The sequence below is a fragment of the Manihot esculenta genome, chromosome 10, assembly GCF_001659605.2.
Source record: "Manihot esculenta cultivar AM560-2 chromosome 10, M.esculenta_v8, whole genome shotgun sequence".
Lineage (NCBI taxonomy): Eukaryota > Viridiplantae > Streptophyta > Magnoliopsida > Malpighiales > Euphorbiaceae > Manihot > Manihot esculenta.
Window position 1 is genome coordinate 1,448,889 of NC_035170.2, and position 20,259 is coordinate 1,469,147.

Sequence of the window (20,259 nt, forward strand, 5' to 3'; positions counted from 1 at the left end):
AGCATCTAATTTTCCTTATTTCCCCAAAAATTTAGGAAATCAAATTTTCCCCCTTGTCTTTCCTCTGTTTATTGTCCTAAGGCAAATATGGAAATTGGAAAATATGGAAATTTCAAGGGTGAAAATTTAATTTCTTATCTTTACATTTCTCTCAATAATTGCTGTGGAGATTTAAAAATTGAATAACAACAAATTGATTGGATTATACATTTAGAGGCAGCGCACTTCTAATGACTAAATAAGAAAATTCAAATTGGCAAGAGAAGACTAATCAAGCTGCTGCTCACATTCTTGCAAATATAGATAATTAATGCAACTTTGATATTATGGAGTATTTAGGAAAGTAGACCTGATAAATTGGTTTGTCGATGTCGAGTATGCTCCAAAGTAGAAAAAGAAAAGGAAAGAAAGGAAAAATGAAAGTGAGAGCTGCACATGGGATGTAGGTAAGGAGGCTGTTTGATGGAAGCAAATCCATTAGGGCACCAAAGGAACAAGAGAGTACTAATTCCAATAAGAAGATAATGGTCATATGCAATGGAATATTTTAATAAGCTGGACCCCACATTTTTTCTGAGTTTGCAGTTTTGAACACAATTCAATGACTGCAATTTGCAAAGAAATGGGATTCCCATGGGACTTCACCTGTTTCCTAATGAAATCATTCACATTCAGTAGCTGGACCACACCCCCCCCCCCTCTTCAACTGAATTGAATTTAAGTAGCTGGACCACAAAACCAGTACCCACCATATCAATTATCAAACCATCTAAAATCATCAACTGCTGTAACTGACTCATCACTGACCTCATACAACTTTTTGGGAAACAAGATAACATCGGATTCCACAGTTACCACATCCAAGCTCCAATGAATACCAACCACACTCAAGCTCATTGAACATTTTGCCCCCCGCCCCCCTAAACGGTGTCACAGGCTAGAATTATAAAAGCAATAAATTGGGAGATAACTAAAAACAATCAAGTTTTTCACCTAGAAAAGACATGAAGTATAATTTTCAACAATCTGAATGTTCCTACATACCGTGTTCACCAGACAAGCCTGAAGCTACACTACAATGTAAAGTGTAAAAAAGCTCTTACATGTCTTTCAATACATGAAAAATATCGACGATGTCAATAAGAAAACAATCAAGCAACAGATACAGCCTCAGGAATGGTTACAACATCAGCAGCCTGGACAGAAGCAGTGGCAGCTGGTGCTGCTGGTGGAGAAAAATTTAAGTGAGGAGGTGTGTCGTGCTTTAATTTTGTGAGTATCTGGTACATCCTTGAGAGTTCAGTTGGTTTCCCTGGCTTTGGACCTCGGATCACAATAATGCCAGGCTTCCTCTCCTGATCCTTCTTCTCTCTCTTCTTCTCTATTGCTGCCACTTCATTAGGAATGAGCTCTGCTATGGCCTTCCAATAATTCTTATTGGCCTCGGCATGAAATTTCTCCTGATTGGACACAAATATCTGAAAAAGAGGAGGCCACAAATCAGAAGAGTTTACATTTCATTGCTCAATCTAGTAGCAGATGTCTGAAATAGAACTTGTTGTTTCAAAACATATATTTTAAGAAGCATTTCCTTACAAAGAGCAATTCACTTTTTAGCCAAATCAAAACGTTACAAATGCATGGCCAATCTAACCAGCTATCCAAGTAACATCAAAGTTAGTTCATCAACTTCCACTATTCCTATTTGTGGAGAAGTTTAGGTTTAGCATAATAATCTCAAATATTTTCTATCCTCAGTCTGCATCACATGGTTAGGTAGCTTCCCTACAAAAGTCATAGATAATACACTTTCACAACATGGTAGAAGACGAGCTTTTGATGAAAATAGTGCTGTTATAGTGCCAACAACCAGCTAGTGTTATAATAGACACAGATAAATCTAAACATGTTTTCTTAAAGCCCAAGAGAGATTGTGCCATACCTATAATTAAATGGACACAATCACTCACACAGTAGATATCACTTTGGATATGCCAGAAAAAAAATAGTACCATGCTATGTGCATGATGAATAGTTTCTAGTAATACAAGAATGGTCCCTGTAGTTTTTTTATCAGACAAAAATATTTCTCCCCTTCAAGTAAGTTGCTCAAAATGAGCTGCATGTGTGAACATGACTTGCTAGTAGTTGATGTTGTAAAACTGATGTCTAAGCCAAAATACTTGCATAATAACCAAACAGTGGTTAAAAGGAGTGGGATGGGGAAGAAGATCTAATTATGTGATGCTGAACTTAGCCTCATGTACAACCAGATGGCAATGCCTTCATAGTAGTGATCATCAAAGTTCCCATATTCAGTAATGGGCATTTAATATGCAATTTGTTTAGCATTGCATAATATCTCCATGGTTTATTTACCGAGTCACAAAGCAAGCCAATGTTGGCTACAGTAAAAAATGATGTTGTGAAAGTATGCAACTACAATCTTTTTGGTTATGCAAACCTAATTTTTCTTATCAACTAAAGTACATTAACTGATACATTCAAACCAGAATTAATCCAAGTGAACTACTGCAGCAAATATGCATCAAATTCTCACTGATTAGATCAACATTCTACCGACTAAGAAGTTAAGAAAGCATGACAAGGATGAAGCATAACACTCTTTACATGCACACTCCCTACCATTAATTAACTCAAGTCCTCTGACTTCGGCTTGGACCATATATAATAATAGTTTGAAATCTGAGAACATATTTTCCACAATCAATACAATTAAACAAAGTAGGAAACTGATATTGATAAGCTAGAATCATTTCAAAATAAGAAAAATAACAGAAACATCCAGCTCAAAGTGCAAAACACTCTCACCTTCTCCTTTTCCCTATTAGCGGCTTTGTTATTCTCACATGTGATCTCCCTCTTCCTGTAGAACTCAACCTTGTATTCACCAGCTTCCTGGATAATATGGCTCAATAGCTCTTGTTCCCTCTTTTTCTTCTCCTCCAATCTTATTGCATTCTCTCTGAGTATCAAAATGGCCACAAAATAAATCACTATCGTCTATTTAGAATGAAACACAATTGGGTCAAAAAGCAGCAATATGACAACACTTACCCATTTGACCCCATCTCAGTTAGAGAAACAGAAACCATTAAAGCTAAAACCAGTGAACGATTAACTCTAAGATCTTTTCTCAAATGGTGCAATGAAAGAGCCCAAACAAACACATTCTACTCACAGATTGGTTGAATATTTTCAAAAATGAACTTCAAATAACCAAAATTTCACTAATTCAAACAAATCTCCACTACCCCTATAATTGGACAAAAACAAATCACATTTCAATAGAGCCAACAGAAAGTCAAGTAGACGAATAAATCTACCTTCCTTATTCTGTGAGAAAAAATCTCTTCTCAGCTCCCATCTCCTGCGGAAGCGGAAAAATCGAACCGTCCGATCCACCAAACTCTCCATAGAATCCATTCCGTTCTCTTCCGGCTCGAACTCTCCGCCGACTCCGTAGACCGGCTGGTGTGACTCGAAGAACTTGACTCTCTCTTCATGGGGCTGGTTCAAATGGGCTTTTTGAAAAATTTCATTGGGCCTAATTGATTCGAGGCCCAATAGAGGGGCATATTTATAAATCACTCAAGAACTCTAGTAACATTTTGGCTTCAGTCACTAATTATTAACTAACTATTGGGTAAATTATTAAGTTAAAATAGTGTTTTTAAAAAAATTACAAGAATTTTATTAAGTTCCTATATTTTATTTTATTTTTTTTAGAAAACCTATATTTTAGTATAGTTAAATACTTTTATTATTTATTTTTTTCATTTTAATTATTTATATTATTTAATTTCCATAATTTTAACTATTTATATTATTTATTTCTTTAAAATGCTAAATAAATAGGCTAATATTTTGCTTCTTGAAAAACTTATAGAACATATCCTATTTGTATTTTTTTTTTTAAAAAAAAATTACATAGCTTTGATAGTAATTTATCATTTTTGCACATTTTGACCTTCTCATCACAATCCCAAAGTTAGTTAATTAACTTGGATTTTCTTAGTAATATTTGATGGTATTTAATCTTAATCAAGTTCTTTAAGATGAATATCCAATACAATGAAAGGTTTATCAAGAATATGACACTCCTCTCACGGATAATATCTTATTCTAATTCATTAACCAGTGACCAGCTACAGTACTAAAGGCTTAAATAGTCTTTTCAGCCATTTCTTGCTTTTTCTCCTCATCCACTTTAGCTTCTTTGATGATCTCTGTGGCCCTTTGGTTGAAACTAGAAGCAGCAGTTTGCTCTTGCTTGTCTATCTTGTCAGGCATTTCTGGCTTTTTCTCTTCATTCACCTTAGCTTCTTCTTTCTCCAAAACTTTGCTGTTGCATTCGATGATCTCTGTGGCCCAAGCTCGTAGCTTCTCTGTAGCTTCCTCATCTGTTTGTAATAACATCAAACACCATACGATCAGAATCATCAATTTCATTGGAAAAAGAACAGGAAATTAAGTAGCTAGAACTACCTTGACTTCTAACCCCCAGTTGGATGCCAATGAACAAAATGGAAAACAAAAAATTAGCTAGAAGAACTGCCAACAGTGCGAGATTTCGAGTTCTAACCCCAGTGGATACCGATAAACAAAAAAGAAAATAAAAAAAAGTAGCTAGCAGAACTACTGACAGTACCAGATTTCGAGTTCTAACCCCAACTGGATATCAAAGAACAAAAAAGTAGCTAGCAAAACTACCAATAATGCGAGTTTTTGAGTTTTAACTCAGTTGAATTCCAAAAGAAACTAGCTAGCAGAACTACAAACAGTGCAGGATTTTGAGTTTTAACCCCAGTTGGATATCAAAGAACAAAAAATTAGCTGGCAGAACTACCAATGATGCGAGATTTCGAATTTTAACCCAGTTGGAGAACGACGAATAAAAAAGTAGCTTGCAGAACTGCCGATAGTGCAAGATCTCGAGTTTGAATCCTAATATAAAGCAATGGATAGGAAAAGGAATAAAAAGTAGCCAGCTCTAGCAGAACTAACCAAGTCTTGGGACAGTGTGGCCTTGTGGGTGCCTTATGATGAGAGGGTTATCAAAGGCAGTGGCAAGTTCCTCAGAAGGCAATCTCAACCAATCTTTGGCTCCTATAAAATGAACTGACTTCACCTTGATAATGTCCTTGTAAGCAACTTCACATATGGTTGGATCTCTGAACTTTGTCCCTGATATTGATACCAGCAATTTCATGGGTGGATGTTCTTTCAACACCTTTTTCTGTTTCATCACCAAATATTTTGCTGTTTTCGTCATGACCCACAAAGGGAAAATCCCCATGGAGTATTTACAGTAAATTTAATGGATAATCAGAGGACAGGGAAAGGCTAAATTACCTGAATTTGGTAGCCAATCAACAGAGCTGAGAGTGTTGCACCCTGAAGCAAAAAAAACAAGCAACTTCTTTGCATTATTAAATTGTCATGTGTATGTCTATGTCAAGAAATCATCAAGGACCTCTTAGAATTGACTAAGATTTTCCTTTCCGTTTCTTTTTTTTATTTGGTTAGGAGGGATGGAAACCAAACTGCTACTGGACAATACTTCAGATGTAACAGATTTCAATAAATAAACTTTGTATTCTCCTCTTTGCCACCTTGATAATTTAATAGTTTTCTTTATAATAAAAAAGAAAGTTGGAGTCTAAGTTAGAGAAATTATATAAAAAAAATAAAAATAAAAATAAAAATAAAAAAGAGGGAGAGAGAAAGGATACATGCCTGAGAGAAGCCAAGCAAACCATCAAAAGGACCATTACTTGTGATGTATTCACACAAATAAGAGATGCATTCTTCGAGATTTGTATACTCTGTGAATTCCTGATTATTCACCCTTTTATTTTTATCAGTAATTCATCATTGATGAAAAAAGAAAATTATAAAAAAAATAATAAATAATTTTAAAACCTCATTGTACTGGAACCACTCAAAGTAGGGTGGTGGGAAGATGCCTTCTATGTCTGATTTGCCTTTAGCTGGGAAAATTCCATCTGGGAATTCCTGCAAATGTTTTTCCCAAACATATTCACTGAATATAGTTATATATATAAATCTATATATATGAGGGTAACTTACCAAGTGAAATTGATGGAAAATAGAAGGATCCCATTTGCTAAGTTGCTTCTTGAGAAAACTTCCACTGGTTCTAAATCCATGGAGGCACAGTATTTTCATTTTCTTTTCATTCTGAAACCCCATCTCTTTCTCTCTGAGCTCACCAGAAGAAGAGCAGGAGGAAGTAAAAGAAGAAAAATGGCCAACTGCAACAACCACCAACTCTCTTGTAAAGGAGAGTTGCTGTTACCTACTACAAAATTAAATGCCTGAGCTACTCACTTTGTGGTTTGGTTTGGTCGGTACTGCACGTGCTCTCCATCTTACTTGTCATATTTTGTCACCGTGCATTCTATTTCTCTCAAGTTTCTCTTTTTCTCATTAGAAATTCTTTAGATATTAATTATTTCTTTTTAAAAAAGTTTGAATGTGTAAGTTAGTCTATCAACTTTATACAAAAAAGACTATTAATATTTTAATTTTTTTATTATTAAGTTTTAATATTTAATTTTTATGAAATTATAATTAATTAAATTCTTATATATATATATATATATGTATTTATTTATTTATTTTATATTATAACACTGCAATAAACCGTAAAACTAACTAAGCTAAAGATAATTAAATCTTAAAAAAAGGTTAATATTAATTATATACTCTAAATTTTTAAAAATTAAAATGCTATATTTTATAATTTTTTTTATTAAAAGTTATATTTTTATAAAATTTAAAAATTATAAATTGTTAAGTTCAACGTTTAAGTAACCATAACAAATTAAATATTAAAAATTAATAATGAAGAGCTTATGATGCCAATTAGTTTTTTCTTAAAACTTAGCAGTTAAATTATATATTTAGTTTTAAAAAAACATATATATATATATATATATTTAATTTTAATAAATTGGAATAAAATATAAAAAAATTATAATTTATAGTGTAATTTTCATATTATTGCTTCCTAATTTTTTATTTAAAGTTAAAAATTTAATAGATTGAAATAATAATTAAAGACTATAATATATTTTAAAATAAATAAATTAGGAGATTCAAACTTAAAATATTTTTGCTCTTTACATCTTAATTAAGACTAAACGATAAATCAATTAGATGATTAAACTTGCATTAACAGATTTAGATAAATAATAAGTGCATCTGAATAAATATGAAAGATTTTAGGTTTTATTTTTCTAATTTTTAATTTTCATTGATTTCTAAGTTTCTAACAAATCTATTAATTATATCAGGCATATTTAAAATGTTAAAAATATTTTAATATATTTTTTAAAATAGAAATTCATTGATGAGTATTTTAATAATATAAATATTAAATTGTAAATTTTTCTAAAAAAAATACAATAATAATACTTTTTGAGTCCGCACATAATTTGGATCCACGAAGAGCATATCTAAAATTTTGCCTTATAAATAACAATAATAAAACAAAAATGAATTGAGTTCTACTAATGCACTAAGAAATGAATAGATCACTTTACCTTGAACACTAGCTTTACAAGTTTAGATAAATCAAATCAACCTTTTTCAGCTGCATTTCAGGATTTTAATTCAAACAAAACACATGAACTAAATTCTTGTAACTTAAAAAAAATTAAAAATAGAGTATAACTCTGGAAAATTTCCAGGATAATCCTTTGTTAGAGAGATTAAAACCAATCAGCATGGGTCCTTCATGAATTTTCATTCACATATTAGTTTTAGCTTTTAGCCTTTGTAGTTTAGCATCTGTCTGTCGCAGAAAATTTCTATTGCTGGCCGAGTCAATGAATCCTCAAGACTTTTCATCAGTGTCGTAAACACTAAGCAAATAATTGTTAAATTTGGGCCTAACCCAACCGACGGGCGATTCTTTATTGTTGTCCATGGAACTCTTAGTTAGAAATTTTCTACAACCCGATTAAGCCACAACTTCAATGAGTCTTCTCGACGTAGAAATTTCAAAATCCTGACTAAGCTGCAACTTCAACGAATCTTCTCTAAGAAAAGATTTTCTACAACCACAGTAACAAATTCTGAATTTTCTACATCATGCTGTTTCCTTTCCATGATAGGAAAATGTTATGGACTTAATATTCTTGATATATAAAGTCTTTTTCTCCATCTCTTGTTCACTAAACCAACACCAGTTACAGTAACTTAAACAAAAAGCTGCAATTTCTAGTGAATTTTTTTATTGGAAATGGGGTGTGGATGCTTCTGGTCATGTTTTTACATCCATGCTGTTGTTTATCTCTTGTTCTTTCCATCAACAACATATGCAATTGGTGGGAATGAAACTGATCGGCTAGCTTTGCTTGAATTCATGGCCAAAATAGATGCTGACCCATTTGGTGTTCTGAGCTCCTGGAATAGTTCCGTTCATTTCTGCCAGTGGTATGGGGTTACCTGTAGCCGCCGGCACCAGAGGGTCACAGTTTTGGACCTCAATTCCTTGAAACTTGCAGGCACTATATCTCCACACATTGGAAACTTGAGCTTTCTAAAGGTACTAGACCTTAAAAACAACAGCTTCCGCCAGAATATCCCTCCTGAATTTGGTCGTTTGAGAAGATTGCATACACTGTATCTGTATAATAATTCACTCAGTGGTAAGATCCCATCCAATCTTTCTAGATGCTCTGATCTTACTATTTTAAGTATTGTAAACAACCACCTAGTAGGAGAAATTCCTGAGGAGCTTGGCTTACTATCAAAGCTTCAATATCTTTCTATATCCTGGAACAATCTATCAGGAAATATCCCTCCTTCTCTTGGCAACTTGTCTTCTCTTGGTACTCTTTCTGCAGCTTTAAACAATTTTGTTGGGAATGTTCCTGAAGCTCTTGGAAAACTTAGAAATCTGACCTTTTTGGGCCTTGTTATGAATCAATTGTCTGGTACTATCCCTTCCTTAATCTTCAATCTTTCTTCTATCAAACTTTTGGACATAGCAAGCAACCAATTTGAAGGAAATCTCCCCACAGATTTATTCATCTCTCTGCCAAAACTTGAGACAATGAGTATAGCCTATAACCAATTTAGTGGTTCTATTCCTAATTCAGTATCCAATGCTTCAAATCTACTTCATCTTCAGTTGCAGGGAAACAAACTCACAGGGAAGGTTCCTTCCTTGGAAAAGCTCAATCTTCGTGGGTTTTATATTGATAACAATCTTCTTGGAAATGGAGAATTTGGTGATTTGGAGTTTATCTGTTCTCTGACTAATGCCAGCATTTTGTACGAGTTGTTTATAAACAAGAATAACCTTGGAGGAGAAATACCTGAGTGTATTGGCAACTTGTCATCCAATCTTGCAATATTGTCCCTGCATCAGAATCAAATATCTGGAAAAATTCCAGATGGTATTGGGAATCTTGGGAACTTGGAATCCATAGAGGCGTATAAGAACAAGCTTTCAGGCATCATTCCCCCAAGTATTGGAAATCTGCAAAATCTAGTGAAATTGATTTTGGATGAAAACAAGATCTCAGGACCTATTCCATCCTCTCTTGGAAACCTAACAAGTTTAAATAGACTTCATTCTGCTGACAATGACCTTCAGGGCACCATCCCCTCAAGTCTAGCTGACTGCAAAAATTTGCAAGTGCTAGATTTTTCTCGAAACAATCTTACTGGCACCTTACCCCCACAGGTTATTGGACTCTCATCCTTGTCAATTTATGTGGGTTTTGCTCAAAACAATCTCAGAGGCTCTGTTCCAAGAGAAGTAGAAAATTTGAAAAACCTGGGTATCTTAGATGTCTCTGATAACAAGTTGTCAGGTGAGATACCAAGCAGTCTGGGGAGCTGTATAAGCCTAGAGTACTTATACATGCAAGGGAACCAATTCCAAGGGCCAATTCCTTCATCTCTGAGTTCATTGAGAGGTCTTCAAGTTCTGAATTTGTCATATAACAATTTGTCTGGCCAAATTCCTGAATTTTTGGCAGGGTTTAGTTTTATATATCTTAACTTATCTTTCAATAATTTTGAAGGCAGAGTGCCAACAGATGGGATATTCAAGAATGCAAGCATTGTTTCAGTCACAGGAAACTCTAAGCTTTGTGGAGGCATACCTGAGTTTCAACTGCCTGCATGCAACTTCAAAAGGTCTGAAAAAAGGAGAGTTAAGGTAATTGTTGGTATTATTGCAGGAGGTTTAGGAGCAATTTTGGTGGTGTTGTCCTTTATATTTCTTTTGAGATTAAGAAAGAAAAGTCACAAACCCACTTCATCCTATTCAGAAAATTCACTTTTGGAGCTTCCAAAAGTGTCATATAGAGATCTCTATAAGGCCACTGATGGGTTCTCCTCAGTAAATTTAATTGGTACTGGTAGTTTTGGGTCCGTATATAAAGGAATTCTTGATGAAGGTGGACCAGTTGTTGCTGTTAAAGTGCTTAACCTCCAGCATCATGGAGCAGCTAAGTCTTTCATGGCTGAATGTGAAGCCTTGAGAAATATCAGACACCGGAATCTTGTAAAGATACTAACTGCTTGTTCAGGTGTTGATTATCAAGGCAATGATTTCAAGGCACTGGTTTATGAGTACATGGATAATGGAAACCTTGAGGAGTGGTTGCATCCACCAGTTTCAGCAGATAGAAATCATGGGGAGTCTAAGAATCTAAATCTTCTTCAGAGAGTAAATATTGCAATTGATGTTGCTTCTGCAATTGAATATCTCCATCATCATTGCGGAAATCCAATAGTTCATTGTGATCTCAAACCGAACAATGTTCTACTTGATGGTCAAATGACTGCTCATATTGGTGACTTCGGACTAGCCAAATTCCTCTTGGAAAACATGCATAACAATTCTACAAATCAATTCAGCTCTATTGGATTACGAGGAACTATTGGTTATGCCCCTCCAGGCAAGTTTCATTTTTGTTCTTCCCATGTCATTCATACCATTACAATACAATCATCATTTTATTTTCTTTGACAATATCTGATGTGGGAATTGCAGAGTATGGATTAGGAAGCGAAGTTTCAACCTATGGAGATGTTTATAGTTATGGTGTTCTCTTGCTGGAGATGTTTACAGGCAAGAGACCCACAGATGACATGTTTAAAGAAGGTTTGAATCTTCACAAATTTGCAGAATCAGCTTTACCAAATAGAGTGAATGAGATTGTAGATCCAATTCTCTTTCAAGAAAGCCATTCAGATAAACCCATGAATGGAAGATCTAATAGAATCATGATGGAATTTTTGATTTCCATAGTTGGAATTGGAATTGCTTGCTCTGCTGAATTGCCAGCAAACAGGATGGACATCAATGATGCTGCCAAAAAGCTCTGTTTGATCAGAGACAAGTTAATGGCCCCTGATGAAGAAATCTACACCTAAGACAGCAGGTAATGATTCAGAGATACCAAAATAGTCATCTTAACGTCTCACAACAACAACAACAATAACAACTAAACTATAATATCAAATTAGTTGAGGCCGGCTATATGAATTTAATTAATAACAGATCTTTTGATGCAAATTTGATGCAAGAGTTTGATTTACTGTTTTGTCACAGGCACAGAAGATTGATGGCTTATCTAGAAAGTGTCATTTTGTTCTCCTGCCAAGAATGTGATGGTTAAGAAGAAAGGTTTTAGATGAGCAAATTTTTATTTTTCATTTATTAACCTGCAATTTTATGCATGAAATGTCTGTAATCTGAGCAAAAGAAATAATCATGTAGTAATTTACTGTTACATGAATCACTTTGCAAATTAACCCTCTGCACATTGATTCTAATGAATGTGTGCTTGGTGGTGATAAGTTTATGAAATTATAAAGAAATATCACATGATGATAGAAAAGATACCAACAATTAGAATAGCATGCTTAAAAGAATATGCAATTACAAGAAGTCACTGCTTCCATCTGATTACAAAGAACAAACAGAACATATCCAATCATTTAATGGTAAACCTTTTTTTATTTATTTGGCTTGAATCTGGAAACTATCCAAGTAGCACTCATTGCTTATCATGCTTCTTAAATTAGGAACAATGCAAAGAGCCTCTTTAAAAGATATAGCAAAGGTAACAGCAATAATTTAGAAGGGATAAATCCAATAATGGGAACTCTTAATGAGAACCTCAACAAGTTTATACATACCTCTCAATTTTTATCCATGCAAACAATTTCAAGACCAATCACGTATCTTACCAAATTCTCCACAGGAATGTCAAAATCCTCAGGAAATAAATAGCAAGCCCGGAACGTAAACTTGGCTTCCTCATCCCGCAGGTAGTCATAGCTTAATTTAAGGATCTTATACACTTTATCATTTACGTCTTCAATGTTCAAAGGCTGAGCTTGTTAGGTTCTAGAGCTGCCTCTTCCCATTCTTCCAAGTCTTTACGTTTCATTGCCCTCCCAACTGTCACAATTGCTAAGGGCAAGCCTCCACATTCTTCGCAAAATCTCCTTTGCCACCGAGTCCATTGTGGAGATGACTCAATCACATCGCCGGCAGGTCTCTTTAGCAAGCACCAGGATTCTTGTTCAGATAGAACACCCAATTCGATGATCTTTGTAGACTCAATTCTTTGTAGCTTTTATTATTTGATCTTGCTCCTTGAGAGTCTCAATGTTCCTACAGTAGTGAATACAGTAGCCAAATTGACGCCAATTGGCTCAACAAAACACTCTCCAATTTTTCCCAAGATGGAAAACAGAACTTCCATGGCTAGGTTGAGAATTCTTGCGGACTAGGACCAGAGGAACAGAGTATGGTTAATGCCTGTTCTGCATATCAAATTGCATGTGAATGAAGAGAAATTCTTAAGGGGCCCGTCCACGTGTACCTAAGTTAATAGTATATTTAATAACTTAAATTATTTTTTGAAATTTATAAAAATAACATTGAGGCACAATTTTTATTATTTTTATTACGAAAATTTTCAAGACATTATTTTTAAAAATATTTCATTAATTATTATATACTATTTTTATTATAAATTATAAATTATTGTTTAAAATGGGTAAAGCAATAAAAATGCTAAATTCTATCTGCCCTATAGAGCAACAAGCTCTGTAAAGGCAATCTCCTCCCTCGCATCCACCGCCAATTCCACACACTCTATCTTCTGGTACCTCGACGCCACCACACCACCACTCTATGGCTTCTCTGTGGCGGGCCGCCACCACGGCCTTAACCCAAACCCAAACGACCCAAACCGATTGTGACGGAGTGGAGTTCTGGTCGAACCCTGAGCGAACTGGCTGGCTAATGAAGCAAGGGGAGTACATCAAAACCTGGAGGCGTCGCTGGTTCGTTCTCAAACAAGGCAAGCTCTTCTGGTTCAAGGACTCGACGGTGACTCGCGAGTCGAAGCCACGCGGCGTCATCCCAGTGGCCACGTGCCTTACAGTGAAGGGAGCTGAAGACGTGCTCAACAAACAGCACGCCTTTGAGCTTTCGACGAGAACCGAAACGATGTACTTCATCGCCGATTCGGAGAAGGAGAAGGAGGACTGGATCAACTCGATCGGACGGTCCATAGTGCAGCACTCTAGATCCGTGACTGATTCCGAGATCGTCGATTATGATAACAAGCGATGATGATAGGTGAGCTTTTTATATGATCTATGAAATCTGTAATTGATCTAATAACACGTGTTGTTTCTGAAATTTTTGTAATTACTCTGTGTCTGTGTTGTAAATTCTTGGTTTTCAAGAGTTAAGATCAGTGGATTCTTTAGCATATAAGGATAATCCTTTGCAATCACTTGGGTTTTTTGATTTTTGAGTTTCCAGTGCTCTTATTCTTCTTTCTTTTGTTGGATGGCTTCATATGATTGTTTACAGATGCATAAGAAATAATTGAAGCAACCAATGAGCTTTATCTCGGTAGCACTTGGTCTTTGATTTAAAAAAAAAAGGGAATATTATTGCAACCAAGCCTATTAGTTTGATGATTTTTCTCTCATAAATTGAGCAGCATTTCTCTGATGCCTGTATCGTGCTTCGCTTGGAGTAGACCATTTACAAGAAAAGAAATGAACTCAATCTCACAATCACACTTTCTTTGATATGATTTCTATATTTTTTTTAATTAATGCTTTCTTTATGTTAAATGATTGGATTCTTTCGTTTACTGCGTTTGCCAAACATAAGAATTTACCAGAAAAAGAAAAAGGAAAACAATTGAATTGAGTTTTTGGTAAATTTATGGATTCCAAACAAGGGATAGTGCCTCAGGTGCAAAGTCTTGAGTTTGAGATTCAGTGGGAATCAAATAAAATAATAGAAAATTCAAACAGTCTGCAAATTTTGATGATTTCCCTCATAAATTTTACATTTTTCTGATGTCTTGCTCATTTCTTGTGCTTTCCTTGCCAAATGTAATTCCATGTACATCTCTCATTTCTATCTACTGGTCTCCAGGTGTCCATGGAGCATCAAATTCTTGATATGGATATTGTTGCTTTCTCTTTGCTGTGTTTTCTCTAGGCTCTAGCTCTTTCAGGCAATTGCCATTTTTAATTAAGTTGTGGAGGTTCAGGTCTCCTCCTGTTACATGCCTTAAAATGGTGTTTTTGCTTAAAAATTTCCAATGGAAGCTTCCCATAACTTTATGCATCTCCTTGGATTGACACACTGCACCTGTGATATTTCCTAGAACATCACATTCGGCCTTTTTTTTCTCTATAAAGACTGAGCTAGATTGGTAATTTTGTAAATTTTCAGAAGCCATAGAAAGAACTGAAGTGGCCCAAGATTACTCGCATATCTGAATTTGAAAACCACTATGAACAACTGGCGGTTGCCAATGACAGTGAAGATACTCGGAGCATAAGCAACAAATTGTACTTGGTACTCGTACGCTTTAAGCAACCAATAAGAATTAAGCAAGACTAACATATGCAATTCAACTAGTATTTGAAGATCCCACTATTGCTTGAAAATGCAATTTTTCTTCTCTTTCAAGAACGATATCAAGGAAGATTGACAGCTTTATCTTCATATGTCACAATTCTGGAAAGAGAAACTTCTCCACATGGAAGAAGCATTCTCATGGTATATCATTGAAATGATGAAGAACAAAAGAGAGGATGAAGATGGACAAATGAAATGTATGTATGTAAGTTCTTGAGCATCATATCTTCATCTTCAGTTTGGCCATCATAATCATCCATAACATAATCATATGACTACTCATCCTGTGAACTGCATTCATAAACCCAAGGGATACAAACGAACTCGCAAGGAATAATGGTAGAAAACTAATGAGCGCACACTAGTTCTAAAGCTTATGATCTAAAACTAGGCATGCGACTGACTTTTATAATAACAAAATTTATAGAACTCATAGCTGAAAAACAAGTAGATAAGACGTTTTTAGATGTTTGTAAGGAATTGAATAAGCAAATTCAATTCCTTGCAAAGATAGCTTTTTTACTAGGGGGCATTTTTGTCGAAACCAACAAAAAACTATTTATTTAATGCGTTAAAGTTCTCCAGCTAGAATAAGAACAGCATTCGTGTTACAATTCAGGTAGCAGTAAAGAAACATATGAGCAGCATTCACACACTAAAAGCTTCGGATTTCAAATGGTTCTTCCCCGAGTTCTCACTTGTATGGAAGTAGCGTTCTGTTCCATAAGCTCCCATAAGCTTCCTTTATCCTTTGCAGTTCTCTTACTGCATCTCTTATTTTCATGCGATCTCCTGGAGTCTCCACAGAGCATGAAATTCCAATTTTCAGTACAGATACCATAAACTCCTGTATCTTCCCTCCTGTTGTTTCTTCATCAGATATCAATTTTTGATCCACAATATCCATTACTCTATTGGGAAGTGCTTTTCTAGTGAAATTGTGAAGGTTCAGGCCTGCCTGAAACTTGTTATCAGTTGGTCTCTTCGCTGTAAACATTTCTAGCAGAAGAATCCCAAAACTGTAAACATCTCCTTGAACGTTTGCACCGTTGCCGATACCATACTCTGCAAAAACATGCAGAACAAACCAAGCTAATTTCCAGGGCACAGGATGCTTATTAAAGGAAATTCAAAAAGACAAAAGGGAGGAGAAAAAAAAAGATCTTTTACCTGGAGCAACATATCCAATAGACCCCTTTATGATGGCTGAGCTAGACTTGTCATCATTTAAATTAATAGAAGTCCTGGAAAGAACTTGAGCAAGAAAGTCACCCACATGGGCAACCATGTCATTGTCAAGAAGTACATTGCTGGGTTTAAGATCACAATGAACTATTGATGGTTGGCAATGACAGTGAAGATACTCGAGCGCAGAAGCAATGTCAATGGCGATATTTAATCTTTGCTCAAGATTAAGACGTCTGCATATATCTTCTTTATTTACATCTTTTTGTGGATGTAACCAGCTTTCTAAACTTCCTCCAGGCATGAACTCATAGATTATAGCTCTGAAGTCATTACCTTGATAATCCACAGTTGAGCATACACTTAGTATTTTTATCAGATTACGGTGACGGACGTTTCTCAGAGCTTTGCATTCAGAAGTGAAGCTCTTTGAAGCTCCTCTGCAGTGAAAATCAAAAACTTTCACTGCAATAAAAGATCGAGTTTTGTGAAGCACTCCTTTGTACACAGTCCCATGGCTTCCTGAACCTATCAATTTAGCCTCAGAGAAACCAGCGGTTGCTTGGAAAAGTTCTTGGTAAGAAATTCTTATCAATGTATTTTCAACTGATGCTGAAGAAGGATTTACCACCGAGTTATTTTTCCTGTAGCGAAGGATAAGTAAACCTAGTAACACGGCTGAACATATAGGTACAACGATTGATGGAACGATCACCTTCAGAGCTCGAGAAATTCTTCTTTGATTAGGGTGCAGGAAAGTGCAAGCTGGAAACTTCAATTCTGGGATTCCTCCACACAGTTTTTTGTTTCCAACCAGAGAAATTGCACTAGAGTTTTTAAAAATTCCAGTTTCTGGAACTTCACCTTCGAGATCGTTGAAAGAAATATTCAAAATCTGCAAAAATGGAAGTCCACCTAGATCTTCTGGTAGCATCCCAGAAAGGTTATTAGATGAGATGTCTAGCTCATTTAATCCTCTTAAAGCACTTAGAGTTTGAGGGATTGTGCCTTGAAAAGAATTACCATTCATTCGGAGACTCATCAAGCTCAAACAAGAGCCGAGCGTGCTCGGAATGCTCCCTGACAGTTTATTTTGAGAGACATCTAAACTTTCAAGCTGTTTCAAGTTGCCAACATCAGGTGGTAGGGAACCAGTAAAAGAATTGAAAGAAAGATCAATAAACAAAATGGAAGAAAGGCCAAACATTGATACAGGAATGTGACCATCAAGTTTATTCAAAGCAAGATACAGGTTCAACAAATTCCTGCAGTTCCCAAGACTTGGAGGTATGTTTCCTAAAAGATTATTTTCCCCGAAAGTGAGATCATACAGAAATGTAAGATTACCAAGTGTAGATGGAATTTGTCCTGTAAACTTGTTTCCATGGAAATACAGTTGAAACAGATGTTGGAGATTGCCAATAGTTGGAGGAATACTACCATGCAGCATATTGTCCTGCAAATCCAGGCTATTCAAGTTCACAAGGTTCCCTATCTCTGAAGGAAGATTTCCATAGATCTGATTCTTTCCTATTGATAAGAATCTAATTTGTGAGGAAAGATTGGCAATTGAATTAGGCAATGGTCCTTTGAGAAGATTTCTGCCTAAGAACAGCTTCTGTAATTTGCTGCAGTTTGTTAAATAAGAAATAAAACTTAAATCATCCCCAGTTCTGGTTCCTAGCATGTTGTCATTTAAACCAATCCATGAGAGATTTGCTAAGCTTCCTAGTTCTTCAGGTACAGGTCCAGTAAATCTATTCAAAGGAAAAGAGATTACTTCAAGCTGTGAAGCATTTGACAATGAAATAGGGATGGCACCTGTGAATCTGTTTCCTCCGATCACAAGTCCCTTGATGTTGGGAAACCTGACGCCAATGTCTCCTGGAAGACTTCCCTCTAGATTATTGAATGCCAGCGATACATGGGTAAGGCTTGATAGATTAAAGAAGCTTGAAGGAATAGTGCCTGTCAAATTGTTACCTCCAATTAGAAGAGTCTGCAATCTTGTCAATTTACCGATCTCCTCAGGAATGATTCCTTCCAGTCTAGCCTCTAGCAAACCAAGAAAGGTAAGAGAGGAGAAATTCCCTATGGCAGGTGAGATTTTTCCTGGAAAATTGTTAAGGCTGAGGTCTAGAACTGCTAGATTTTGTAAAGATCTAAGCTCAACTGGAAGTTTCCCAGTGAGATTGTTAGCAATAAGTTTGATTTCCCTGAGATCTTTACAGTTGGTTAAATTTTTCGGAATCTCCCCTTGGAAGGAATTGTTGTTCAGGTACAGGATGTGTAATCGAAACAAGTTTCCAATCTGTTGTGGGATTTCTCCATGGAAGCTATTGTTCTGGATGAAGACACTTCTGAGAAAGCTGAGATTCCCTATATGGGGTGACAGGAAACCTGCCAAATCCTGTGAGCTCAGGTTTAGGATGGTGACTCTCCCAGGGTGCCTTGTGCTGCAAGAAATTCCTTTCCACTGGCAATGATGAAGAGAATTGTTCCATGAGCTGAAGATTCCATGAGGATCTACAGTTATTGCATCCTTGATAGCCAACAAAGACAATTTATCAGTCTCGTTCTGAAATTGTAAGGCATATCCCAGTAAAGAATTTGCATGAATATATCCCAGAAGAATGATATGAAGCAAGAAGATCCAAACAACTCTCATTTTTGCAGAAGAGAATTTTCAAGCTCTTGGTGGTTTGCTAAGATTTTGCTAAGAACTTCTTCTATATATGATGTCTCTCCTATCCTGTCTCCCCTTCATTGCACGACTTCATCTTGGTTTTTCTTACCTTTCACTTTCTTTTCTTTTTTGGTTTTTGTTTTGTATTATATTTGATAGTTCATATCCAGGGAAACCGAATCAATTAATTATACAAGGGTTGGCTTCTGATTTTGACGATAAATATAAAAAATGACCAAGAGTTTGTGCAGTAAAATAAGAGCAATTTTTAAAAAGTAAAGGCCCACTTCAATCCTGATCAAGTGGTACATGCTCAGCTAGTAGGAGAAGTGACTGGCTATATCGGCAAAATTGTCCACTAAGTATTATAAACAAAGAAACTTCTTACTAAAAACTAAATTACGGCTTACCAACCAACATTACATTACTACAATTAATTATACAATAAGTTGTGTAATAATAATAATAATTAGGACAATTAATACAAGTTATAAGCAGAATAAGTTAAGAGTTTATTCTAATTAAATGAGAATCAGTAGACTAAATTGATGACTTGTGCAGGTTTTACTCTTATTTGAATTTCGCAATCTTTCATTCTACTCTGCCTTCATTAAGAATTCAAGTGCAAAGAGAGGAAAACTCATATTGGGAGAGGAGTAAAAGGCCATCCCCTGCTTGAAAGGGCAGGAGATAGCACAAGAAATCGAAAAACAGCCTTTGCTAAACTAAAAACCGAAAAAAAAAAAATTCTTTCTCTAAATCAGAGGGATTAAGGGTGAGCAAATGTTCAGTTTAATTTAAAATAAAATTCGATTGGTAAAATTGAAACATAATTTAAAATCGAATTGCTTTTATTCGATTTGATATGTTAATAATTTTAATTTTTTTTAAAATTTTTTCAGAGGAAGCATGAAGGGTTGTAATAGTCGATACCAAGCAGTAGGAAGGGTCTTGGCAGCCGACGGCAAGGGAGATTGAGAGATCGAGGAAGGGAGAGAGAGATCGAGAGATCGAGGCGGAAGGAGGGTGGCCGGCGGCAACGCGGCATAGTTCAGCAAGAATCTGAGAGATCGAGAAAGGAGGGAGAGGGAGAGGGAGAGGGAGATCAAGGAGGAAGGACGAAGGAGCGTGTGTGAGCATATGACTAGGGCGTCAGCGTGTGCGTGGGATTGGGAATTGGGTTCTAAAGTAGAAAAGGAAGACATTATATCTCATTTAAGTTGGATTGGTTTTTTTCTTTTTGCTTGAAAAAGTTCGTCCAATAAACAAAATACCTGATAAATTCTTTAGTCAAAATATGAGTAGATAGAGTAGTATTAGACGAACCCATCTAATAGAAATATCGGTTCTAGTTTTAGAGTCTAATAAAAATTTACGATCATTCAAAATCAAACTCCTGTATAAG

At 35.6% G+C, this 20,259-nt stretch overlaps 5 protein-coding genes across 8 annotated transcripts; 2 read left to right on the plus strand and 3 right to left on the minus strand.

Moving 5' to 3' along the window:
* Positions 1-967: 967 nt before the first annotated feature.
* Positions 968-3,327, minus strand: LOC110624465 (clathrin light chain 2). The gene is made up of 3 exons (XM_021769630.2): positions 3,079-3,327; positions 2,833-2,986; positions 968-1,478 (listed from the first exon to the last, which is right to left on the minus strand). Exons 1-3 carry the CDS (start codon positions 3,114-3,116, stop codon positions 1,152-1,154), a joined length of 519 nt encoding a protein of 172 aa, XP_021625322.1. The 5' UTR covers positions 3,117-3,327; the 3' UTR covers positions 968-1,151.
* A 703-nt stretch (positions 3,328-4,030) lies between these two features.
* Positions 4,031-6,323, minus strand: LOC110624120 (dihydrofolate reductase). 2 transcript variants are annotated; one of them, XM_021769222.2, is made up of 6 exons: positions 6,115-6,323; positions 5,947-6,039; positions 5,761-5,859; positions 5,377-5,418; positions 5,029-5,260; positions 4,031-4,424 (listed from the first exon to the last, which is right to left on the minus strand). In XM_021769222.2, the coding sequence occupies exons 1-6, from the start codon at positions 6,235-6,237 to the stop codon at positions 4,186-4,188; spliced, it is 828 nt and encodes a 275-aa protein (XP_021624914.1). In that variant the 5' UTR covers positions 6,238-6,323; the 3' UTR covers positions 4,031-4,185. The 2 variants fall into 2 exon arrangements, with proteins under 2 accessions (XP_021624914.1, XP_021624915.1); XM_021769223.2 differs by having other exon boundaries at positions 5,947-6,067; positions 6,115-6,308.
* A 1,566-nt stretch (positions 6,324-7,889) lies between these two features.
* Positions 7,890-12,827, plus strand: LOC110624633 (probable LRR receptor-like serine/threonine-protein kinase At3g47570). The gene is made up of 3 exons (XM_021769846.2): positions 7,890-10,970; positions 11,066-11,456; positions 11,627-12,827. The coding sequence occupies exons 1-2, from the start codon at positions 8,294-8,296 to the stop codon at positions 11,446-11,448; spliced, it is 3,060 nt and encodes a 1,019-aa protein (XP_021625538.1). The 5' UTR covers positions 7,890-8,293; the 3' UTR covers positions 11,449-11,456; positions 11,627-12,827.
* Positions 12,828-13,081: 254 nt separating this feature from the next.
* On the plus strand, positions 13,082-19,775 carry LOC110624134 (pleckstrin homology domain-containing protein 1). 3 transcript variants are annotated; one of them, XM_043961307.1, is made up of 2 exons: positions 13,082-13,672; positions 19,757-19,775. In XM_043961307.1, exon 1 carries the CDS (start codon positions 13,223-13,225, stop codon positions 13,664-13,666), a length of 444 nt encoding a protein of 147 aa, XP_043817242.1. In that variant the 5' UTR covers positions 13,082-13,222; the 3' UTR covers positions 13,667-13,672; positions 19,757-19,775. The 3 variants fall into 3 exon arrangements, with proteins under 3 accessions (XP_043817242.1, XP_021624931.1, XP_043817241.1); XM_021769239.2 differs by lacking the exon at positions 19,757-19,775 and adding an exon at positions 14,795-14,993 and having other exon boundaries at positions 13,083-13,672; XM_043961306.1 differs by lacking the exon at positions 19,757-19,775 and adding an exon at positions 14,492-14,707 and having other exon boundaries at positions 13,083-13,672.
* Positions 15,342-19,690, minus strand: LOC110624710 (probable LRR receptor-like serine/threonine-protein kinase At3g47570). The gene is made up of 2 exons (XM_021769973.2): positions 16,154-19,690; positions 15,342-16,048 (listed from the first exon to the last, which is right to left on the minus strand). The coding sequence occupies exons 1-2, from the start codon at positions 18,834-18,836 to the stop codon at positions 15,678-15,680; spliced, it is 3,054 nt and encodes a 1,017-aa protein (XP_021625665.1). The 5' UTR covers positions 18,837-19,690; the 3' UTR covers positions 15,342-15,677.
* Positions 19,776-20,259: the final 484 nt, after the last annotated feature.